The sequence below is a fragment of the Rhinolophus sinicus genome, chromosome 10, assembly GCF_057876585.1.
Source record: "Rhinolophus sinicus isolate RSI-liver-muscle chromosome 10, RSI-T2T, whole genome shotgun sequence".
NCBI classification, from domain to species: domain Eukaryota; kingdom Metazoa; phylum Chordata; class Mammalia; order Chiroptera; family Rhinolophidae; genus Rhinolophus; species Rhinolophus sinicus.
The window spans coordinates 13827016-13851619 of record NC_142510.1 but is presented as its reverse complement, the minus strand read 5'-3'; the positions used below and the strand labels follow the sequence as shown (position 1 = coordinate 13851619).

The window sequence follows — 24604 nt, the reverse complement described above, 5'->3', positions numbered from 1 at the left end:
AGTCTCTGGGCAGCGGCGGCGAGGCTGAGACTCTGTCTGTTTCTTTCTTAAAAACTTAACCCAAACCGCCCCTTCTCACACCCTCACTGCCCGTGTTGCGCTGGACGCGACACCCAATGAGCTGCTATAAGAAATAATAAAAAGGAGCCTTGCCCCTCCTTCCTCCTGTTCTTGTGGGAAGCTGCTGCTTGCCTCTGCTACTCCCTCTCACCTTATTGTGAGAGAGGCCCATTAGAGCGATAAGATGTAGCTCTTACTGCTCAGCTCATGGGACACTTTCACCGAGGGAGACTCTCTCCCCCAGGGTGGTGCATACCACACCTTAGTCATTTTGGGATGACATGCTTCGGCTGCTGGGGACAAATAATTGGGTCTGGAAATCATTGGTTTAAAATGGTGTAAGAGTTTCACACACCCTGCCTCTAATCATGTGATATTCATTGTTTGTAATCAATACATACTGTCAGTGACCCGATTTGCGGCTCCAGTCTCTTGAGGCTGCGAGTCCCTGGGTCCTCTGTGATTTAACTGCATATGAGTCTCTGTCTCTTTATTATAGTTTAACCCTCGACGCCTCCCTCGCCTTCCCACGGCTTGTGTTGTGCAGGTCGCAACAGCGCAGCTCATGCGTCGATGGATGGCCACCATGAACACCTGCAACGTGCCTCAGCAGAGTCTGCCTTCCCCTAGCTCAGCACCACCCGGGACCCCCACGCAGCAGCCCAGCACGCCCCAGACACCAAAGCCCACCACCCAACCCCAGCCCTCGCCTGTGAGCATGTCACTAGCCAGCTTCCCCACCGTGGCCCGGACTCAGCCCCCCACCATGGCATCCACCGGGAAGACCACCAACCAGGTGCCGGCCCCGCCGCCCCCCCAACCCGCAGCGGTGGAGGCGGCCCCGCAGATCGAGCGCGAGGCCCAGCAGCAGCAGCAGCAGCACCTGTACTGGGTGAACATCAACAATGGCATGTCCCCGGGCCGCACAGGCATGGTGACCCCGGTGAGCCAGATGGCCCCCGTTGGCCTGAACGTGCCCTGGCCCAGCAAGGTCAGTGGGCCCGTCATGCCCAACCTGCCGCTTGGGCAGTGGCAGCAGGCGCCCATCCCCCAGCAGCAGCCGATGCCGGGCATGCCCAGGCCCGTGATGTCCACGCAGGCCCAGCCTGCCGTGGCCGGGCCGCGGATGCCCAGTGTGCAGCTGCCACGGAGCATCTCGCCCGGCGCCCTGCAGGACCTGCTGCAGACCCTGAAGTCGCCCAGCTCCCCGCAGCAGCAGCAGCAGGTGCTCAACATCCTCAACTCAACCCCGCAGCTGATGGCAGCTTTCATCAAACAGCGCACGGCCAAGTATGTGGCCAGTCAGCCCGGCCTGCAGCCCCAGCCCGGCCTCCATGGCCTCCCTTTTACTCCTTTTAGCTCTTTGGCCTGCCTTGGTTGGAAGAGACTGACTTCCAATGGTCTGGCCGGGTGGCCGGGGGCTTATAAAGTCCCCAGAGACATTGTTTCTGCCTGGGAGCCGCGCATTCAAACCCTCCCCGACAGATGAGAACATCTGCCCCTTGTTAGGTGTAATGCAGGGCGGCCTCTGGGGTCTCTGCTCCCGCTCCCCACATAAAAACGCAGGATATGGTAAGGCCAAAAAGGAACACCATAGGTAGGGAAGTCATACCACTATATTCTCGCTGGCGACTGGGTTGGAGAAACAGGCAACAGGAGCCACACCATTCGCAACCCTCACTGCATCGCTAGCAGGCTCAGCCACCATCTTCTTGCTAGCCCCCATTTTCTGCTAGAGTAGCCACGGGTTATATTAGTGGCCAATAGCTCACTGGTTACAGCTGACGGCCCACTAGCCACAGCTGATGGCCATCCAATCACGGTTGATGGCCATTTACTACCTGAGCCAGCACCTGTCTACGTGAGGCCAAGAGCCTGGAAACTACTTTCTGGGGCTCTGTCCCCACATTAGGGATGCACAAAACGAGGCCCAGCTGGCTAGGGAGTGTCTGGGGCGGCTGTGCGCCTGGCGTGTCGCCCTTGACAACGCGGCAGAAGGTCACGGAGGCCGCGCCCACCCACCAGCGCAGGCAGCGGACCAGACAGCCCTGCGGGCACTGTGACGTCACTGCCCCGCCTGAGAGAGGCCTCACCCCGGGCGTGTGCGGAAGCGCTGATCGCTCGGGAGGAAGGAAACGGCGTAGGAGGTAGGGGCGCTGCTGTGTCTCTCTCATGGGGTGAACCAGGCTGCTGTGGGCCCCCCACCCCGTAGATGGTCACAGACTCCCGTCCAGTCCTCACCCGGCCTGCCAGTGTCGGTGTCTGGGACAGTCCCCGCAGGAGTGGCTCTGTGATCTCGGGGTGGGGCACAGAGCGGGGCCTCTGTCATGCCTCTGTCTTTATTTTCTCTTTCTCCAGCCTCCTTTTGTCTTGTCCGCCTCTCATTCCCTACCGCTGGGAGTTTCACGCCTTTTCTATGAAACTCTTATCAGTGCTGCCCATAGGGTTCCATTCTCTGCGCGTTGTCTCAGTCTCCCGATGCAGGGGGCTTTTTGAAAGCTGGGCAGGGGGCATTTTGTCTCTGTGGTTTGAGCCCAGGGCCTTCCTCATGGTGAAGGCCTCTCAGCCCTAGCGTCCTGCTGGGCCACCCTGCAGAGCTCTGGGGACACACTGAGGGCCCCCAGTAGCAGCCCTGGGGAGTGGGGGGCCGGTATATAAACTCAGGTCTGTGGTACTTCGGACAGTCGTGTGGCACCTGGGAAGAAATGGGCACAGCCTCAGTCATTCCTTCACTGTCAGGCTTCCCAGGCCAGGCGTGGGGCAGGGTAGCTGGGTGCCATTCCCACAAGGCAGAGGAAGGAGGGAAAGAGGGTCCACCAACACAGCCAGGAGCCTTGGGCGGCCCCAGAGCCACACACCCTGTGCGTGCGTGAGCCTATGTGCTCACAGTGTGAGACAGCAGGTGGGGAAGGGCCGGAGGGGCCCTGGAAGAGGCTGGGGTCAGGGCGAGGAGGTGGATCCTGTCGTCTCTAGAGCCTTCTGGGCTTTGGGGTAGTTCCCAGAAGAGAAGCTTTCGGGGGGGCGGCTGGGATGTCTGCTCACGCTGGGCCGAGTGCTGACGCGGCCCTGTGCCTTTTCCTTGTCCACAGGACTACGACCTTTGCATCAACTGCTACAACACAAAGAGCCACACACACAAGATGGTGAAGGAGGGGCTGGGACTGGACGACGAGGGCGGCAGCCAGGGTGAGCCGCAGTCCAAGAGCCCGCAGGAGTCGCGGCGCCTGAGCATCCAGCGCTGCATCCAGTCGCTGGTGCACGCCTGCCAGTGCCGCAACGCCAACTGCTCGCTGCCGTCCTGCCAGAAGATGAAGCGTGTCGTGCAGCACACCAAGGGCTGCAAGCGCAAGACCAACGGAGGCTGCCCGGTGTGCAAGCAGCTCATCGCCCTCTGCTGCTACCATGCCAAACACTGCCGAGAAAAATGCCCTGTGCCGTTCTGCCTCAACATCAAACACAAGCTCCGCCAGCAGCAGATCCTGCACCGCCAGCGGCAGATTCAGCACCGCCAGCGGCAGATCCAGCACCTCCTGCAGCAGGCGCAGTGTGCTCCCACAGCAGCCTAGCCGTCTGTCCCCCCCAACCTTTCCCTAAGGAAAGAAGAAGTTGTGGGATTGTGCCTTTCTGCGGTTGAGTTTATAATATCCTGAATCTTTCCATCTGGTCTTCCAGAGAAGGGTCTGTGGTCAAAGATTCCTCACGGGGGGGACAACTCAAGCCAGACGGGACCCCGTTGAGACCCCAGTTGTAGTCACACAACAGCCTAGCCAACTGTCCCCCCTGTGTATTTCCTTAAGGAAAGAAGAGTCTGTAGGACTGTGCCTTTCTGGGACTCTGTTCCATCCTTGTGTTTACACCTTATGTCTCTCTGTCTGGTCCCCAGAAGATGGTTTGCAGCCAAAGACGGGTAAGATATCTCACGGGAGATACAACCTAAGCCAGGCAGAACCGAGTGGGAACCCCCAATGAGCTGCCTTAGAAGAATATGGGAAGGAGCCTCGCCTCTCCTTCCCCCTGCCTGGGAAAAGCGGCTGCTGGCTCTGACTTTTCCCTCTCACCTAATTGTGAGAAAAGTCTTGAGAGTGATAAGATTAAACTCTCTCTGCTCAGCTCTGTGAAACAATTTCAACATGTGATATATGTCCCGTAAAAGAGGTACATACCTCACCTCAAGGACTTTCTGCTCTGGCTGTTTGAAGATCAACATAATTGGTTTGGGTTGTTTCTATAAAGTGATAAGTGAGTCTCACAGACCATGCCAAAAACACTGCTACTCCCTTGTATACAATAAAAACCTCCAGTCGGCTCAAATCTGGACTCCAGTCCTCTGAGACTGAGAGACCCCTGGCCTTTGGAGAGATTTAACTGCATTAAGTCTCTGTTTGTTTCTTTCTTAAAAACTTAACCCAAACTGCCCCTTCTCGCACCCTCACTGCCCGTGTTGCGCTGGACACGACAAAGAATGATGGGATAAGTGTGTTCAAAATGAAGGGGAGTATTTTGAGGGGGATTAATGGCAATGTGTCTTTTACTGTAATAAATTTTTTAAATTTATTCACTGTATTGTTTGGTCACACCTTGTATTTTCTCTAAGTTCATTCAGCATCCTTATAATCATTGTTTTAAACTCTGTATCTGGTAGCTTGCTTTACTCCTTCTTCTGGAGTCTTCTGTTTCTTCATTTGGGACATTTTTTTCTGTCCTCATTTTGGCTGCATTTCTGTGTTTGTTTCTATGTATTAGGTAGGTCTGCTATGTCTCCCAGTCTTGGCTAAGTTGCTTTATGTAGTAGATTTCCTGTGGGGGACCAGTGGAACAGTCTCCCTGGTCACCGGTGGCAGATGCTGCAGAAATGACCCTTGTGCAGATTTTGTGTGTCCTTCTGTTGTAGTTGAAACTTGATTGCTATTAGCACATCAGTGGGTGGGATGCACCCTCAGGCTGACTTGCTGTGGAGTTTGGCCACATTCAGACTTACAGGCTGCTGTGGTGGGGGGCTTACCTTGTGGAGCCGGATTCATCCCAGTTGGCTCTGCTGCCTGCTAAGACTGCCTTTTGGGTATACCACTTGTGGGGCTAATTGGGTGGTGCTCTGCTGTGGTGTGAAGCCAATTTCCAAGTATATTGGTTCTGGGGCCTCTTGGGAGGTACTATAGTGCAAGCCCAGGCCAGCCTCTGCCTGTGATTGGTCAGGGACTACCTGATAGGAGTGATTTGTGATTGGTTGATGCCTGTGCTGGACCTGGAGGGGCATGGGAGAGGCCACATTGTGAACTGAGGATTGCTGCCACCAGTGCTGGGCCTGGGGTAGCTCCGCAAAAAAGCCCAGGACACCCCAAGGGCTGCTGCCACCTGCTAGCTCCTGTAAGGCTTAGCTGCTGATAGAGCCTCCTGCGGTACTCGAGTTGGGTGAGATGGAATCTCAGGGAGTCTCCAGGGTAGGATGAGTGGTTTTCACCAGTTAATGTAGAGTCTAGTTTGGTGCCAATCTGAGCCTGGAGCTACTCAGAAAAAGTCTCAGAGCACACAGAGACTGAGTGGTGCAGCTCAATTCCAAGTCAAGTCATTCTTTTCAAAAGCACTTACTCATGCCACCCGCCTGGGGCCTGGAGATCCCCAAGAGTTGTCCAAAAAAGAGTACAATACAGGCAGGGCTGGCTGCTCACTGAGAAAGTGCCTCAGGTATTCCATGAGTTGGGTGGGGTGGTTTTCCAGGGAGTCAACAGGGTGGAGCAATTGGGTGGAGTGAGAAGAGTTCACAAGGCAAATGCAGATTCAGATTTGGCTATATGGAGGCACCTCAACACAGGAAAGATGGCACCCACTTACTGCCTGCATGGGAAAAGGATTCCACACAGGGAACATGGTGACTGTTCATCTAGTCCTCACCCTGAAACTACACAATTCAGTCTCTCCCTGTATGTCTTTGATACCTCCTGAGTCACCGATCCCTCCGCAAAACCCCAGGGTGAGTGCCTGTGAGTTTATGCACATGCTCTTAAGATGACATCTGGGTTTCCCAGTCTTCCATCCCACTCAGACTGTTGGAATCCCCACTGTTTTTCACAGCCAGATGTTGTGTGGGCTCCTCTTTCCAGTGCCAATGTGGGAAAGGGTTTCTCACTCCTCCTGGGGGAAGCTCTGTGGCTGAAATATCCCTTCTAATTCTCAACTGCCGTATGCAAGTGTGGGGTTGCCCATTCTGTGTCTCCACACCTACCTGTCTTGACGTGGCTTCTTTATATCCTTCGTTATAAAACTTCTGTTCAGCTAGACTTCAGATGGTTCTCCAGGTTGATTGTTCTATAATTTAGTTGCAATTTTAATGTGGTTATGGAGGAGGCAAGCACGGCATTATCTACTCTGCCATCTTGGATCACCCCCAAAAGCACTTACTCATGAACAATCAGACTTCTTAAATGGTGTCTAGTGTCCCCAGAGCTAGTGTTCCAAGAGGTCCAAGGTGGCAGCTTCAAGACTTCTTGTGAAGTCCCAGAAAGTCAATTCCACTTCATTCTATTGCCTAAGCAGGTCGCTAAGGCTGGCCTAGATTCAGGGGAAGACAATCAGACACCACCTCTCAATAAGAGAATAAAGAAGTTGCAGTCATTTTTGTTATCCTACCCCTTATATAATGCTAAAAATAGACATTTAAAGGAAATTTTCTGGACCAGATGAATCACTTGACCAACTCTTGACTCAAAGATGAAATAAATTAAATACTGCAATGACAAACTAATTTGAAATCATCAATAAGGAGAATATTCTAATAAAAATTATTGGATGTAACCAAAGCTATACTGAGAGGAAAACTCATAACCTTAAATGCTTTATCATTATAAACAACAAAGACTAGAAATAAAATACATTGACATATACTGTTTGTATAGAGCCTACACTAAAATATTTCACTTAGTCATTATGATACTTATGAGGGGGCACTGATTTTTATGCTTATCTTTTCAAATTATTCAGAAGTACAACTAGGCATGTCCACCACAATATTTCATGTTCTTCGTGTCCAAGAGCTATTTTACATCTTTCTTGAATCAGTGCCACATTTATTAATGTCTGGTATGTACAGGGCACTTTAAAGGATGAAGATATGAATAATAGATGTTTTCTACCCTATAAAATTCCAGTCATATGTGTGATGTTGATGTATGTACATAGGAAGGGCAGAGGAGGATACAGGTCATACATAGTATGATTGCAAGTATCCCTCCTAGCTAAGGTGAACTGTGTTATTAAGAATGAGATCTAAACAAAGTACCTGGGGACCCAGAAGAGAGTGATTCTGACTTGGGGTGGGCCAGGAGTCAACTGCAGTGCCTGTTGCCACAGTTTGGGACCTGCATCATGAATATCTTCACAGCCTTGTTGAGGAATGTGGGCTTTATTATCAGGGCAGTGGGGAACCTTTGAAGGTTGCTCATGTGTGTATGTGAAGACTTTTATTTTTGTTGCAGCTATTTTGTTTTCCTTTGGTTTCCCCTTAGAATAGTTTCTCCGAGGTGGAACTGCTTGATCAAAGAGGAGAAACATTTTAAGATGCTTAAAACACACTGTCAAATTGCTTTCCATAAAATGTAGTGCGTTCATAGGATCTCTTCCATGAGGAGGCACTGATGTCTGTCTATAGAGGTCTCAACAAAGAAAGCTTTTCCCACAGCCAGGGTACTTTTGAGTTTCTTCTTCTGAATGAATCCTCTGGTGCTCAGTAAGTCCAACATTGACAAGTTCTTCCAGGTTGGAGTTCTCTGGGTTCTCTCTCTCTAGTTATGATGATCTATAACTTTTGCTAAATCTGGGGATTTCCACATTGATAGCTTTGCTAAATCTTGGGATTTCCACACTGATTTTCTAAAACATTTTTAGTCATTTTTATAAAATAGAATCATGGAGAGCATTCCTCTCTAAAGAAACAATGCATGGATGCAGAATTCCCAGTTTTTTCTGCTTTGAAGAAGTTTCTTCATTTTTCTCTCTTGATCTCAAAACCTGAGAGAAGAAACAGAAATTGAACATGTCACCCTGTTCCAAGGAGAAATACAGTGAGGCAGTAAAAAAAAGAGTTATATTAAACCAGTAATGGGATGACAGAAATAACTAAATAGATCTCAGAGCTTTTACGCCAATTAATGCTGAATTTTTCTCCCCCCCCCCCTTCTTCGCCTTCCAGGGAGAGCCGTTGTTCACAATCTTAGCTGTAGAGGGCGCAGCTCACTGGCTCATGTGCAAATTGAACCTGGGACCTCAGCTTTACCAGCACAGCACTCCAACCTCTTGAGCCCCCGGGCCCTGAATTTTTCTTTTCTTTCTTACCTTGTATCCAGTGGATACCAGCCTATCCTGAAGTCAAATAATTGTTTCATTTCTGTAGAATCTCCAATCCCTCCATCCATTTCACATCTCTGTGCTCCACTGGGAAGCTCAGGTCAGGTTGTGGTACTGGATATCCTGGTAATAAGAAAAACAAGAAGTATATTTGTGTCACCACTAGTTTTTCCTGAATTCAGGCTGATTACTGGGGCAGATAGCCCCTCTATTTCCTTCTCAGTTGGATTATTTTACTTGGAGCCTTTGTCAGGCAGTTTTTCAATATTAAAACCAAAATGAGGGAAAAACTCCTTTTGAGTTGAATTCAAGGCTCTTGTCCTCCCGTGCAAGAGGATTGAATTCATTTTGTGTTAAAGTCAATGCCCTAAATTAGTTTTATGTTATCTTTTGAATATTTTGATAATAGAATTATCTAAGTTAGGACTAAAATCTGAAGTAAATCTTCCTAAAATTCTGTGTTAAAGATGAGAAGCATTCTCCCATTGAGTCACAAGAGGAGAGAGAGGGGTAAAAGTGGAAGTTTTAGAACTATATCCTGGATTAATTTCAGTTAAGAGATTTTCAAATAAAAATTGGTATGTGAACTGGGTTGGTTGGTGACTAGGAAAAATCACCTTTATGTGTTTCTTCTAGCCGAAGTCTAGAAGTGAATTATCTTGAAATTAACCCAAACAACTACCTACCAATGTTTCTGGCAATCTAAAGGTAAGTAAAATTTTCTCCAGCCCGCCATGTCCTAGCATTCCTTCCCTCACTGAGAGCAGTTATGGTTTGCAGCCTTTTTATGTGTCTCTTCCTCTCCTTCCTCACCTCTGACAAAATGTAGTGGATTGCAATAAAATGTGGGTTGGTAAATATGACTTAAGATCCAAATAGAGAAAAATGTTTAAATATTAACATTAACGAACAATATTAGTTAGTTTGGTTAATGTGAAGGAAAATGTAAATTTCAGAACATTTTATCAAGCTATAGGAAGTGGAGCAAAATGCCTTATTTTATATTTTCATGGGGAAAAGGCAATATATTTCAGATTAATAAAAATAAAATGCATTTCAAATGAAATGCCATTTACAGTCACTATTTTATGATTGGATTTCAAAGCTAAGGTGAGATCTAAGAGTAATGTGATACACTTAAAAGTAAACCCTAAGCCATAGATCACAGGAAAGCTGTAGTCAAGTAAAGTAGGAAGAAACCAAAACTGGGTAGAGGCAAATAGCAAAGGCTTAGGGTGGGAGAAGCTTAGAGGCCAGTATATCCTAAGGTGAGCAGCATTTCAGAAAGACAGAAGCTGCTCATTTGTCTGCTCCCATGCGGAAGAGCACAGACTTGAAAGTCTTAACACTAGATTTCATCAAATGTCAATTTGAAAATCAGGCACAGACTACTGCCCCCCTTGAGTGCACGGGAATCTATAAGACCTAGGTAAGGACTGAAAGCAGCTCTAGAGACAGAATCTAGTATTCATGAGAACTAGGACCAGGAGTAGTAGGGGTTCTTTATTTGAGATTCAAATGTGTTTTTCTCTGTTAAGAGTTAAGGAGCCACCTATAGCCGAGGACAAGAAAGTCTAAGAAAGCAGAATCAACAGTGGTTACAAGAGGGCATACTTACTTTCCTTAACTTACTTTTCATCAAAGCCCTAAAGTAGTGGCTCTTAATCTGTTTGGTGGTTAAGAGAACTTGATGAAAGCCATGGATCCACTTCCTAGAAAATACACATACACATGCAATTTTGCATACAATATAAAAAGGTTTACAAAAATCTCTAAATCTATCCATGTCACCCTCTATGACCAATATGATAGCCACTAGCTAGCACTTAGCAACACTAGCTGCATTTTAAGTGCTCAGGAGTCACCATTGCAGTAAATTCTATTGCACAATGCTGCTCTAGAATTTCATGGATCTCAGGTTAAGAACTCCTGTCTCAAATGAACCCCTATAGATCTGCTGGCCTGTAACCCCACTTCCAAATAGCAGCTACTTTCTGTCTGAATATAGATAGGCCTCAAAGAAATGGCAGAGGAGTATTAACACTAATTTTGAGTAAATCTGAAAATCCATCTAGCTTTAAGTATCCATTAATAACCTAAAATCAAAGGGAACTTACACAGCAAATGCTCCATCCTTCATTCTTCTCATCTGAAGGTATGTGTAGTTTTGCAAATATCCCCATCCTGCAATAATAATCCAAGTGGCTTTTCTATGAAATAGGGTAAGTGTCGTGCGGGAGACCCTGCTCGCTGAGCCATTTGTCGTGCAGGGCGGCCTGTGGGGGTCTCTGCTCCCACTCCCCATACAAGAACGCAGGATATGGTGAGGCCAAAAAGGAACACCCACGGAGCCATAGGTAGGGGAGTCATACCACTATATTCTCTCTGGCGGCACTATACTCTCACTGGAGGCTGGATCCACACTGTCCGCAAACCGCCATCCACGCTTGCCAGCCTAGCCGCCATCTTCTTGCTAGCCCCCATTCTTCTCTCTCTCTCTTCTCTCTTCTCCCTTCTCCTAGCATAGCCACAGCAGTTATATTAGTGGCCAATGGCTCACTGGTTACAGCTGACGGCCATCTACTACCTGAGCCAGCACCTGTCTATGTGAGGCCGAGAGCCTGGAAACTGCTTTCTGGGGCTCTGCCCCCACAGTAAGTCTTCAGGAATTTGCTGTGCATTGATAATACGTAATATTTATTGAATTCACACTAAGTGCTGCGTGTACTGTTCTAAGCATCCTACATATGTTAACTCATTTAATTCTCATCCATAAGGTAGGTATAGAATTATCCCCTCAAAACAGATGAGGGACTGAGGTTTGGGGCTTAGGAAGATTTAATAACTTGTCTGTGATGACACAGTAAATGCCAGATAACTGGTTATAAGGTTAGAATCTATAGTCTCTTGAAATATGTCTAAAACATGAAAATGGTCTTAGAGGACTCTGAGGTCACGTTTTCTGAAATGGACCTATACCTGCTCGTGTGTTGTGAGGCCTCTGGGCCTGCATTTGCCACAATAGCTTGTGAACCTGTCATTTTCCCTGGCATGAAACAAGAAAAAACAACAACTTAGGACTCTTTCCACCCAGTTATTCGAAGTCAACTCTCTCCATCCTATCACCCTTTACCATCATGGTAGCTTGAACTTCAGCGACAGACTAGCTGTGTGACCATGGGCAAGTGACTTAACTGACACGCGGTCCATTATCTGTAACACGGGCATGATAATAGCATCTACTTCCTACAATTTTGTATGTTGTGAGAATCCGGTTGCACGCAAGCAGGAGCTCAATAAACGGTACTGGTTGTCACGCTTCACTCCTAGGACGCTTCTATCTCCCGAGCCCACAGGCTTGACCCTTCTGAAGGGAATGGAGGAGCTGGGGGGACCTTGGCCATGCACACCCACCTCACAGTTGGGCCGCCCCTCCCCCTCTTATGGGCACAAAGCCTTCCACTGCGCCGGCCAGGGAACCGACCCTCCAGGTTTGCTTCCATTCTCCCCTCACGATGAAAATTCACCGCCCAGCTGGGAGGGAGATAAATAACCATCCCGCCCCCGCGGGGGGGGGGGGGACAATGAAGGACACGTCCCAGGCAAGTTTAAAATCCGGTTTCAAATCGTGAGCCGGTGGCGCGCGGCCGAGTCCGGAGCGGTCCTCGGGGACGTCCAGCCGTCCAAAGCAGGACTCTGGCTGGGCAGGGGACCGCCACCGGTCACTAGTCCAACGCAGTACCAAGCCGGATTGATGGTTTCCCTGCGCCGCTCTCCGCCGTTCCGGCACCTGCCCGTGGCGCAGGCGCAGGCGCAGTCGCATACCGCACCATGGACTGCATCTCCCGGCAGACCCCGCGAGGACGCTGACTCGGGAGGGGCAGCTCATTTCCCGTCCTCCCCCAGACGCCGAACTGGCGGTTAAGTTCGGCCCGACTCTGGAGCCTCCGAGGCCGCCGGGGTGGGTGGGGTCCTCGCCTCAAAACCCTAAGTAACAGGTGTGGGTAGATACTGCCTTTAAGTCCGTCATGTCCTGGACGGTTATTCTCAAACTTGCCTGTGGGTGAATAATTTATCGGGGGGGATGTTAATTCAGATTTCCGGGCCGACCTCGACACTCTGAGGAACTGGATCTCGCATGGCTCGAGAGTTTGTATCTCAGTGAGATTTCCGGAGAATTCTCACCCAGGCAGCCCGCTGGTCGCACCCGTTTGGAAATTATTATCCACAAATCGACTTAGCGACCACGCTCTCACCCCCGCGTCCAACCCCAGCGACCTCTGGGGTCTCGGGGCCGAATAGGCCCGCCTCTCGTCTCCAATTGGCCTCTTGCTTCTCCCGTCCCTGCAGGTAAACCATCCCTTCTGGTTGGTCGGCGGTGAATCTGTGCCGAGACCTGACCCGATTGGCGCTAGAGTTCGCGGAACGTGACCCGGAAGTTGGTTCCGGACAGGCGCAGTTGGCTGTGGACGCTTAACTCGCGCTCTGAAACTTCCGGTGTGGAAGCCAAGCCCCGAGTCCTGCGTGAGTCCGCGACGAGGGGAAAAGCGTGGCGCTCAGGTCCTGCCCTAAGGAGGTCCTGGGGCGGGCTGGCCAGGGGGCCGGCGATACGGCGCCTTGGATCTACTGAGGCTTAGGTGCCGGAGGCGGCTGCGGCCGGGCTGAAGCTGGGCTCTTTGGCCGTGACTTGAAGCCCCGGGTCCCCCGGCCCTTGACGCCAGCCATTTCTGCGTGGGACCGGGGGCTCCCTCTCAGGAGGGCGCAGCTCGTTTCGGGGGCAAGGCACACTCCGGGGTCCTGATGATGGCGTCGGGCCCGGGCTCTCAAGACCGGGAAGGGCTCCTGATAGTGAAACTGGAGGAGGACTGCGCCTGGAGCCAGGAGCTGCTCCCGCCAGACCCAGGGCCTAGCCCGGAGGCCTCCCACCTGCGCTTTAGACGGTTCCGCTTCCAGGAGGCCGCTGGGCCCCGGGAAGCCCTAAGCCGGCTTCAGGAGCTTTGCCATGGGTGGCTGCGGCCTGAGATGCGTACCAAGGAGCAGATCTTGGAGCTGCTGGTGCTGGAGCAATTTCTAACCATCCTGCCCCAGGAGATCCAGAGCAGGGTTCAGGAGCTGCATCCGGAGAGCGGCGAGGAAGCGGTGACCCTTGTGGAAGATATGCAGCGGGAACTTGGGAGACTGAGGCAACAGGTGAGAAAAAGATCTGTGTTACCTGCGATTTGTTTGGCCCCAGGACTGGCAGAGCGTGTTGGCCCAGTTTCCCAAAAGAATTTACTTGATTTCCCTGGATAGGACTTACATGGGCAAGAACCCTTTTTGTAGTTTAGTCAGGAACACTCATCCTCCAGATTTTATCCAAGTGGATAGAGTGAGTAATGAAGAGTCCCCTGTTTCCATATGCAGGCGGTGTCTCTGCATTAGTGTGAGCCCTGGAATTAGCTCGCAGGTTTCAAATTGTCACTCTGTTCTACTAGCGTTGTGACTTTGGGCAACTTACTTAATCTTTTGGGGTCTCAGATATGCCACTGGTAAATTGAAAATGGTCTTTCTAGGGTTGCTTTGAAGGTTAGAAAGGGCAGCATGTAGTTTTGGTCACACTATTGGCTTATAGTGACTGCTTAATATCTGTTAGCTATTGTTGTATTAGGGCCAGCAGTCTGGTCTTCTCTTCTGAGCTGGGTGGGGGTTAATTGTGGACTTAGAAAACCAGTTTGGCACTGAAGCTTTGAGAGCACTTGCCCCCAGGGCCAGCCAAGTTTAACTTACTCAGCAGTGAGGGATGGAAGCATCTAGAAAAAGTGGGGAAAGCAAGAGGGAGTGAGGTGTGTCAGAAGAGCTGTGTGGGGAAAGCGTTCTCTAGCAGTAGACTCTTCTCTTTCCCACCACCCACCCCCATTTTCTCACATGCACATGGGATCAGAAAAGGGTGGAAACCACTGTTTTCTCTTGCTGGTTCTCTGAAGGCTTTCTTTCAGAATTCTGTATTAATTTCCCGTCCTGTGGGGCCCTGTTGTGATGATGAGTGATGTGGGTTGGTTCCCAGGTCACAAACCATGGGCGGGGAACAGAAATGCTTTTGGAGGAGCCTTTGCCTCTGGAAACAGCACGAGAGTCACCGAGCTTCAAGTTGGAGCCAATGGAGACTGAGCGAAGCCCTGGCCCCAGGCTGCAGGAGCTGCTAGGCCCCAGCCTTAAAAGGGACCCCCAGGCTGTAAAGGAGAGGGGTGAGGAACAGTCATCTGGGCAGGTGGGAGGGAGGAGGGGCTTTTGGGTTGCCCCTGGCAGCAGGATGGAGCACCACTGCCGAGGAGGAGAGGGAATGTCTGGCTTCAGGGTTCCCAGAGTGGAGTGAAAGACCTAGAACTAGTGGTTGGGTTCTTCTTGGGGTGGGCAGAGGGAGGGGGATCCCTTAGTAAGTAAGCCCTTTTGTATGCAGAACTGACATTTAGAGCTAGGTGAATGCTAGAGGGATTGAATGCTGCAGATTACCTGCTGGTATTCCTTACCCTCATTCTGGAATTTAGGATGTCATTTTCGATATGGCTTTATTATGCCTCTCTTGCCTTCTTTTGTTCAGTGTTTACTCCCCAGAGCAGAGACTGGGTGTGGGGGAATGGATACTGTGTTGTAATAATAATCCCTGGGTTGCCAAGAATTAGGAATGCCATTCTCATCATGATTTCTATCACCTTCAGCATTGTCTGCTCCCTGGCTTTCTCTCTTTCCTCCCGAAGGAAACATGGAAGACAAGGAGATGACTGGGCCCCAGGTGATGTGGAAGTTCTCAATGTCTCCCCTTAGCTCCCCTCCCACACACACGCATACCCCATGTTGTTCTTGTGGTGGTTGGGTCCTTCTGCCACTTGGAGAGGATTCTTTCTCCCTCACCAGCACATCTCTCCCATCTTTGTTTGCCTCCTCACCTCACTCCTAGGCCTGGCACCCTTCTTCCCCATGATATGTGTCCTTGGCACCCCCGGGTTTTGCCCTTTTAACCCATGACTCTGCTTGAATTGTTCTTGGTGCCTCAGGGGCTAAAGGAGATCTTGTGCTGTTTCAGTTGCCTGAGAGCTTAGAGGACGTGGCTATGTACATCTCCCAGGAGGAGTGGGGGCATCAGGATCCTAGTAAGAGGGCCCTCTCCAGGGACACGGTGCAGGAGAGTTATGAGAATGTGGACTCACTGGGTAAGGACTTCTTTTCTAGGGATGAAGACTGAGCCATTTCTGGCCAGGGTCCTGTCCCTTAGCCACTCATCTTCTGGATTTAAGTTCCCAATTTTTCCAAAAGGCCTCCCTTTGTCTAAAATCCCCTGGACTAGGATTAGTTAAACATCTTCCAAGTGGCACACGTGGCACACAATGGGCCCCAGCTGCCAGAGCCGAAGGCAGGGAGTCTGAGCCATAATGGACTTCCCAGGGCAGAACGAATCAAATCCAGTGACTGCCCCCACTCCCCACTACACACTTTCAGTGTCATAGGATGCTGTGGGGTTCTAAGTTCTTGATACCTTGCAATTTGGAAGTGCTTGATTTTGACCTCACTTATGTTTTCTGTGCTTCATTAGTATTTCTAGGCCCTTCCCCAAAGATACAAATTTCAGGGGCAGTGGCATCAACATTCCTGCTTAGCAGCCATCCTAGCCCTTAAAAATTCAGGAAGCAGGGAAGGCCTTGTGGAAATTTGGTAATGATGTATATATCCAACACTGGAGCTAAATATATTAAGCATAAATTAAGATGCATCTATATGTTGAACTATTAATACTATGCAGAGATTTAAAATGAAACCTGTGAAATACGACAAAAAACCGATAGTTTTTTTAGGCAGACAGTATACGACAACTTGTAGGATTTAGGTGGCGAGTGTATTGTTTAATTCCTTCAACTTTTCTGTGTGAAAATTCTCATAATACAAAGTTGGGGGGAGTCTTAAAAACAACATAAGAAAGGAATGCGTCTATTATGATTATGGCTACATTGCTGTACACAGTAGAAGAATCACACTGCACTTTGTTTTCATACATCAGGTTTTCATAAAGAGAAGCACAGCTATCAGCTCACTTGCACTAATTCTGCAAAAGGGTCACTGCTGTGGCTAGGTGCCCTAAGTTGAGCACAGCTCTTTCAGTGAGTGTGCTCCATAGGAAGAGAAGTTCAGATCACAAGTTCTTAAAGCTACACTGTTTAAAGTCCATGTTTGCTTTAGTTGGAGTGAGGTTTTTGTTTTCAGCATGGCACAGGAGTGGCACTTTTGGATTTTGACTTCAGGGTCCTCTCAGAGTCCCAGCCAGGTCCTTTTCTGGTTGTCCATCATATTATATTTCCTCCCTCTGGAGTTGCCCAAATTTAGTTCTATTCTCTATTTATAAGTAAGAGTCAGGGCTCTTCTACAATATTCAACTGATTCGTCAAGGAATTGACCACTCTATGTTCATTTGATTGTTTTAATTTCAAGGTACATTCTCACTGCAAAAAAAAGGAAAAAAGCTATAGTCTCTCCCAATTTCTTTCTCTAGAAGTAACCACGGGGAACAGGTTAGTGTATATTCCAAGTAATTGCTGTCAGACTTATTACACCCTCTATCCACCCACTGAGGGCAGGGAAGAAGACTATCTTTGTTTCCCCTGCCTGCCAGAGAAAAGTGATGACAGAAATTTCTTTGTTTCATTGTGAACAGAGTCTCAGGTTCCCAGTCAGGAAGCCCTGAGCACCCAGGTGGAACAAGGAGGAAAACCATGGGATCCCAGTGTCCAGAGTTGCAAGGAGGGCCTGAGCCCCAGACGCCCAGCTCCAGGTAAGGAATGAAAGACGAGCAGTCTGCCTAGCTAGTCTCCCCCAGTTGGGAGTGAGACATTTGAGGGTTTAGGTGTGGGGCTAGCCCACTTCCATCCCAGTGAAGCTGGTGAGACATCCACGGTGCAAAATATAATGAGGCATTCACTCCTTGGCTCATTTGCCCACTGTAGTCCCAGCCCTGCTCCATTGCACCCATTTTTGAAGGGCAGAAGTCAGAGGCTCAGTTGAAGAAGGAGATGGGGGCCCCTACAAGGGAATTCAGGATTGGTCTAAGCTCTGATTCCTGAGCAATGGCCCTACCTCTTAATCCAGATGCCTCCCTAGAGTGTTTTCCCTAGATGGGGAAGATAGGAAACTGAGATAGAACCAGCTTTTCTGGACTCTGACCTACTGTGGGATTTTCTTTTTTCTGGGGTAGAAATAATGTAGAGGTTTGGTTTCTCTCCATCTACCAGGGGAAGAGAAATTTGAGAACCGGGAAGAAAGTGCTTGGTCCATTTCCCCTGAGAGCATTCATCCGCAGGCGCTGCTGCCTGGCCAGGCCAGAGGGGAGGTGCCCTGGAGTCCTGAGCAGGGACAGCCTGCGGACAGGGCAGAAGGGCATTGGGAGACTCCCCCAGTGGGTCGGATGGAGCAGTCTTTAGTGGGGGCCACAAGTTGCAGAGAAGTGGGACGACCAAAGGAACTACAGCCGAAGAAGCTCCATTTATGTCCCTTGTGTGGCAAAAATTTCTCTAACAACTCGAACCTAATTAGACATCAGAGAATACATGCAGCAGAAAGACTGTGTATGGGTGTGGAGTGCAGTGAAATCTTCGGAGGGAACCCACACTTTCTATCATCACTGCACAGAGCACACTTGGGAGAGGAGGCCCATAAGTGCCTTGAATGTGGAAAAAGCTTCAGTCAGAACACTCACCTCACTCGCCATCAGCGCACCCACACAGGCGAGAAGCCGTATCAGTGTAACGTATGTGGAAAAAGCTTCTCTTGCAACTCCAACCTTCACAGACACCAGAGAACGCACACCGGTGAAAAGCCTTACAAGTGCCCTGAGTGCGGGGAGATCTTTGCTCACAGTTCCAACCTCCTTAGGCACCAGAGAATTCACACAGGAGAGAGACCCTATAAGTGTGCTGAGTGTGGGAAAAGTTTCTCGCGCAGTTCTCACCTTGTCATACACGAAAGAACTCACGAGAGAGAGAGGCTTTACCCCTTCTCCGAGTGTGGGGAAACAATGAGTGACAGCACCCCCTTTCTTACAAATCATGGAACGCACAAGGCAGAGAAGAAACTCTTTGAATGCTTGACTTGTGGCAAAAGCTTCCGGCAGGGCATGCACCTCACCAGACATCAGAGAACGCACACAGGAGAGAAACCATACAAATGTACTCTTTGCGGGGAAAACTTTTCTCATAGATCTAACTTAATCAGGCACCAGAGAATTCACACAGGAGAGAAACCCTATACCTGTCACGAGTGTGGAGACAGTTTCTCTCACAGCTCCAATCGGATTCGTCATCTGAGAACCCATACAGGAGAAAGACCTTATAAATGTTCTGAATGTGGAGAAAGCTTTTCTCGGAGTTCACGCCTTATGAGTCATCAGAGAACTCACACCGGATAGAAACAATGGGATTTTATTTTGCCCCAGATAAGGTGGCATATTCAGAGGGTCCTGTTGTTGAGAGCTGGTATTGCTTGTCCAGCCAACCAAATCATCTGTGTTTTTAAGGTAATTACTATAAAGAGTAACAGGGATGGTGGGGTGTGAGGGTCATTGTGAGGCAGCAAAGGGTTTGCATAAAACTATAAAGGAATTATGTTTGAAATAGTGAGGATGGCAAAGGTGAGAAGCTTTGAGGTGATGTGCTAAGGGTGAAATTCTCCGTGAAGTCTGCCCTGTCTCAGGGTGCACCTACCCCCTTGGTATATTTATCAAGTTGTGATTTGGAGGCCTTAACTGTGTCTAGTATCTTTCCCAGCAACTTTGGGAATCCACGTGACATTTCTTTTCCTGCTTCCTCACTTGGGACATTCACCAGGAGCATTTGAGTTCTTGAGGCCCTTGAGACCAAAGAAGAGGGGCTGAGTCTCCTGGGAAACCAACTGGAGAGCAAACAAAGACTGGTGGTGAGTTGTAGCTCTCCAGAAGCCCTGACAGGGAAGCCACCAGTACACCTCAATGCTCGACAGGAGGGTGGGTCCATTGGCAGGCCATGCATGTAAATGGCACTTCAGACAAGACGGACCCAGAGACCAAAGGACCTGAGGGAAATAGTAAGATGGAATTTTTAGGTCAGCCTAGGAATTGGCAGAGGACTGGAGTCTGAATTAGTCTACCCTTTGCAGAGATCAAGACTTCCACCTCTGTCAGAGAAAGATAAACAGAGCTCTGGAGTCTTCAGAGTTTCACGTAAGATGAGTTCCCTGGGAGACTTTGAAAACATGGATCTTAGGAGGGAAATTAGGGATCATGTCTTTCCCTGTTGGAGATATGTTTGGATGGTAATAAATACGTGTTTGGATGGTAATAAATATCTTCAGGAAATATGAAAGTGTGTGACTTTTTGTTGAGGGCCTTTGTCCTGGCCTCCAGTGTTGATCTGTCTCCCTTTTGCTTTGGTTGAAGGACCTGCTTTCTCTTTGTGGTCTTACTGGGTTGGTTGGGAAGGGTCTGACAAAGGTGGCAGCAGACAGGCTATGGTGCGTGTGGCGTTGGCCAACTCCAGGCTGGGACTGCTATGTGGTAACAAAGGGTCAAGCCCAGTGGCTGCTTGGGGTGATGTTATAATGGTCTCTTAGGTTTTCTTCTGTGGTGTACAGCAATAAAAGTGTCTTCAATTCTTTGTTTAGAATGTTTACTTCCTTGTGAAGTAACTGAAGGAAGATCTGGCTCTACTAAGACAGGATATTTTGATCTTGCAAATGAGTCCTGGGAAAAGATAGTCCTGATGTAGCTGAGTTACTGCCCATTAATGGAGGGAAGATACATGAGGAGGGCAAAATTCTTAGGGGAAAGCATTATATTTTAGAATGGGGAATTGGGAATAGGAATTCTAGGAGTGTGTACCTATGGAAAAAGAGGTAGAATACCAGGAAGTATTCTAGGAGTAGGACATTCTGATGCCAGGAAAATATCTAACTAGCCTTCCTTTGGGAGAAAATGGTGAAACATTTCATTGGCAACCAGCTATCAAATATAGCAATTTAAAGCGAGGAAACAACCCTATAGGCCCCACCCCTTTCTTGTCAGTCTTGTCTTAGCCCTGCCTCAGTTTAATATGAGTTTTTCCTTGGTTTTCTGAGCTAATTTTAAAAAAACCTTAGTTTCTCATTTCTCTGCCTTTCTCTTATCCACAAGAGAGCAGTGGTAATGTGGGGACGGGGGCGCACTGGGACGAGGCTTGGAGGGCGGTGGGAATTTGAGAGATTAATGTAGGATCCACAGTGGTAGGAGCAGGATTGGGCTGATGTGGCTGCTGGTGCAATAAAATGGGTGGGTGGTGTCAAGTTGGTGTTGTCGCTAAGCACTCTCTGGTTAAGATGGCAACCTGTGTGTTGTAGATCTCACAAGAATGGAAAGCTCCCTCCCCTTCACTCTCCCTCCTCTTCTCTCCCCCAGTAGTATCCCCCATGTAGCTCTTACAATGGGCCAACTGGTGGTGTTCCTACATGGAGCATTGCAGCTTGAGGCTTAGTGCAACAAGGACCCCCATATATTTGCTCTCGGCATTAAAAAGGCTTTCCAGTACGAGCCTCCACCTAGCCCCCAGTTTAGCTCCCTTTCTGGCAAACATCAGATGCATAACTGTTCTCAGCCGTTTTTTGTTTGTTTTTTTTAATTGGGAAAGGGGAACAGTTCTTTATTGGGGAACAGTGTGTACTTCCAGGACTTTTTTCCAAGTCAAGTTGTTGTCCTTTCACTCTTAGTTGTGGAGGGTGCCATTCAGCTTCAAGTTGTCTTTTCAGTCTTAGTTGTGGAGGATGCAGCTGAGTTCCAGGTCCAGTTGCCGTTGCTAGTTGCAGGGGGTGCAGCCCACCATCCCTTGCGGGAGTTGAGGAATCGAACAGCAAACCTGTGGTTGAGAGCCCGCGCTCTGACCAACTGAGCCATTCGGGAGGCAGCTCAGCTCAAGGTGCCATTTTCAATCTTAGTTGCAGGGGGTGCGGCCCACCGCCCCTTGCGGGACTCAAGGAATTGAACTGGCAACCTTGTGGTTGAGAGCCCACTGGCTCATGTGGGGATCAAACCGGCAGCCTTCAGAGTCAGGCGCACGGAGCTCTAACCGCCTGAGCCACCAGGCCGGCCCTCAGCCTTGTTTTAAGGAGATGATGTCATGTGAATTGTTGCATATAAAACATTTAGCACAGTGCCTGGCACATAGAAAGTACTCCTCTACCGGAGGTACCAAAAAAATGTATACAAGTGGACACCTTGGTCAACACTACTCAAGCAGTAGTTGGCTGTAAGAAGTGTCTGGACGCTGATGCTAACCACTTTGAGCACCTCTTGTAATTGCAGAAGTCAAACATGACTTGTATTCGTCTTTTGTTATTGGTATATATTGAGTATTACAATTTTAATAGTTTTCTTAACATGTGTATACATTTTTTTGGCACCCTCTGTATTTGTGCCATCTGTGGGCAGGTAATACTGGCAAGGTTGTCTTCTAATTCGCTGGCACTGAGATCAATGTAAAATCACACTGGCAGGAACTTCAGGGAGCAGTCTGCTAGAGATAGGCAGGATTAATGCCATCTTCCCTTGTAGTCATATTTCAAAGAGTAGGTCAGAGGCCCTTACTGCAGGCTCCCATGAGGTCACTGCAAGGGATAGCCAAGTGTATGCTTTCTACATTCATATTTTTACATTACACACATACTTTGTACGTAATACTTTTCACCTGCTAGTCCTCTTGTGAAAGAAACCAGAACAGATTCCAGTTGGCTTTATGTCAAAGGGAGAATTATGCACTAAAGACCCCTGGCTCCCTAAGTCCAAAGAGGTACAGAGGTGACCTGGGAAATGTGGCCTGACCCTGAGTAATAGCCACATGTCCTTCTGGCAAATGTAGCACAGGAGAGCAGCAGAAAGCCTCCTGGGTGGAGAATCAGTAGCACATTTAAAAAATGTGAAAAAGCCTATCAGAGGCAGACTAAAAGCAGGCCAGACAGTAATGAGGACAGTCTATAGGTCCAGAGACTGGAAGAGTTAAAACAAGCATTAAATTGTTTATCAGAAACCACTTTAAGAATTTTTACTGCACTAATGAATTTGTGGGTCTCGATATCATATTCTGACATTTACTGTTGAACCAATGCATTATCAACTGATAGAATTTTGGAATAGGCAAAATCACCACCACTGCTTAAGACATGTAACTTTTGTAAATGTTTCACAAGCCTTTGAAATACTAAGTCATGTAAAAGGTCTTAATGTGTATTATAGGAAACCAACTAGCAAATTTATCATCACTAGACTTCCTAACACTTGAGTGTGGGGAGCTCGAGAATAGCAAGATGAATTAAAGTAAAAGTGTATTTATTAGCATTTCCTTTTAGCCTTCAATCTATTTGTAAGCACTTGATTTACACTTGATTTCCATTCTTGAAAGGGAGACATAATTCCTTCTCATCCGATAATTTTTACTACGAAGGTCTCCATCTTGCCTGACTGGTACACAGTTAGAAGGCAGTGGGAATGGGCTAGGTAAATTCAATGACAAGATAGTTTATGAAAAATGGCTTAGACCACACGAAAAATTCGGACAGATCTTCCAGTTAATGTCCTCAATTCATCACTGAGATACCTTGAATGTCCCAGAAGCTTGTCAAGTCAAAACTGGTGACTCACCAGGACCCAAACTTGCTCCAGGGAGACAATATTTCCCCAAGCAGAAAGGGTGGGGAAAAAATACTTTTATTTCTGAGATCCTGGGGTGTCTTAGACATAATGAGGAACTGTGTTTGCCTCTTCATCCTCATTTCCCCTCAAGGCACGAAAAATGCTCCAGAACCTAGGTGTGGTTCCATACTCGGAAGGTGAAGCTGCCTTTGAGGGGATTCCCTGCTCTCCTGGGAAGGTGTCCAGCTTAACATTTAGGAATCCTGCCCCAGCCACTGGAACAAGAAGTTTCTCGGAAGAGCTCTAGTCCTCAGGAATGATTTTCAGAACCAAAGACGTAAGTCTTTTCTGAGACTTGGGCAAAGCAAACAAATCTCTGGCTCTTGCAGCTTAGCCTTCCGTGGGCATCGGGACTGGGCGCCACTTCACTAGAAACACCAGCCTGCCCCAGCGGACTGGTCCCACCCAGGACGACTCTCCAGCGGATCTCTCTGAAGGAGCAAGGGCTGATGGGGCGTCGGCGGCCACCTCTGTCTCTGTCGTTCTTCCCTTCAGATCCACCCTTCACCATCGACCTTCGAGACCAGGGCTTCGAGACCAGCGCTTCGACACCAGCACAGGAACAGTGAGTGAACGCAGGCGCGCACAGGCTCCCCACCCCTGTCTGACGCTCCGCCCCTCCGACCACCACTGCGTAGCTGCCCCAGGAGGCTCCCTTCTCTCCAGCAGGCCTCAGCCTGTGATCCCGCCCCATCCGGCCGCTCTGGCTGGCTGCCTGGCCATGGACTTGCGGCTGCCTGGCCACCTGGGTAGAACCGGCACATGGTCGCAGGGCTTCCCTCTCTACCCATCCGAGAGGATACTGGCAGCGCGACTGCACTCCGAAACGTCCTGGTCCCTTAGGTGTGCACCAGTCCAGGCCGACAGTGGTGCTGGGCGTCAGGGCCGGCTCTCAGTCCAGCAAACAGGACAGCGCAGAGCTGTGTGGGGATGGGCACTTGGAAAGGGGCCGTAAGCAGGAGAAGTGCCTCCTCATTTTTGTTTTAGTTTGATCGCCACCGCTACACGGTGGGGAAAAGGATGGGGAGAGGACAAGAAAGAAGGCTGGGCGACTAGACTGGTGCAGTCATCCATGCAGGGTGGGATGGCAACGTAGGCCAGGACTCGAACAGTGAGGAGATGCTGAGACTAGAGGAGGTAGAGCCGACAGGGCTTTGGGCCCAGACCGAAGTCTAAAATCTTAGGATGATTCCCAAGGGTACTGAAAATTTGGCCCTGACCTGTCTTTCCTGCCAATTGCTCCTACAGCAAACATCCAGGGACCTTGCAGCTTTCTAGGGAGATGTACTCTCATAACAGCCTGTGCTCACACTCCCCTTTGCCCAGACTGCCCTTCCCTTCCTCCACTAAACTTTAAAGTCCAACTCCAACACAAAAGTCATGCTTGACCCTCACGCTTGACTCCTATCCAAGCCCTCTCCATACTCACCTTAGCTCTTACATATCCAACAGTGGTTTGTTCCTGTTCATATTCTTTGTAATTCAGGTCTAAATGCCCCA

The 24604-nt window shown here is 49.0% G+C and overlaps 1 protein-coding gene and 1 pseudogene across 4 annotated transcripts; both read left to right on the top strand.

Annotated features, from left to right (window-relative positions):
• The first annotated feature begins 2339 nt into the window (after nucleotides 1-2339).
• LOC141569503 (histone lysine acetyltransferase CREBBP pseudogene) lies at nucleotides 2340-4430 on the top strand (annotated as a pseudogene). Its single transcript, XR_016022602.1, has 2 exons — nucleotides 2340-2361; nucleotides 3150-4430. The product of XR_016022602.1 is annotated as a histone lysine acetyltransferase CREBBP pseudogene (transcript).
• A 7862-nt stretch (nucleotides 4431-12292) lies between these two features.
• Nucleotides 12293-23331, top strand: ZNF263 (zinc finger protein 263). Of its 3 annotated transcripts, none has more exons than XM_019714830.3 (7): nucleotides 12293-12358; nucleotides 12748-13587; nucleotides 14441-14621; nucleotides 15093-15166; nucleotides 15458-15584; nucleotides 17078-17194; nucleotides 17652-19754. In XM_019714830.3, the coding sequence occupies exons 2-7, from the start codon at nucleotides 13198-13200 to the stop codon at nucleotides 18821-18823; spliced, it is 2061 nt and encodes a 686-aa protein (XP_019570389.3). In that variant the 5' UTR covers nucleotides 12293-12358; nucleotides 12748-13197; the 3' UTR covers nucleotides 18824-19754. The 3 variants fall into 3 exon arrangements, 2 of the variants coding, with proteins under 2 accessions (XP_019570389.3, XP_074178889.2); XR_002136082.3 differs by lacking the exon at nucleotides 12293-12358 and adding an exon at nucleotides 23196-23331 and having other exon boundaries at nucleotides 12460-13587; nucleotides 17652-18931; XM_074322788.2 differs by lacking the exons at nucleotides 12293-12358; nucleotides 14441-14621; nucleotides 15093-15166 and having other exon boundaries at nucleotides 12460-13587.
• Nucleotides 23332-24604: the final 1273 nt, after the last annotated feature.

Coding starts and splice junctions, on each gene's coding strand:
- ZNF263 (XM_019714830.3), top strand. CDS start 13,198: ATGATGGCGTCGGGCCCGGGCTCTCAAGACCGGGAAGGGCTCCTGATA. Junction 15,167..15,457: donor AGGAGATGACTGGGCCCCAG/GTGATGTGGAAG, acceptor GTGCTGTTTCAG/TTGCCTGAGAGCTTAGAGGA. Junction 15,585..17,077: donor TGAGAATGTGGACTCACTGG/GTAAGGACTTCT, acceptor CATTGTGAACAG/AGTCTCAGGTTCCCAGTCAG.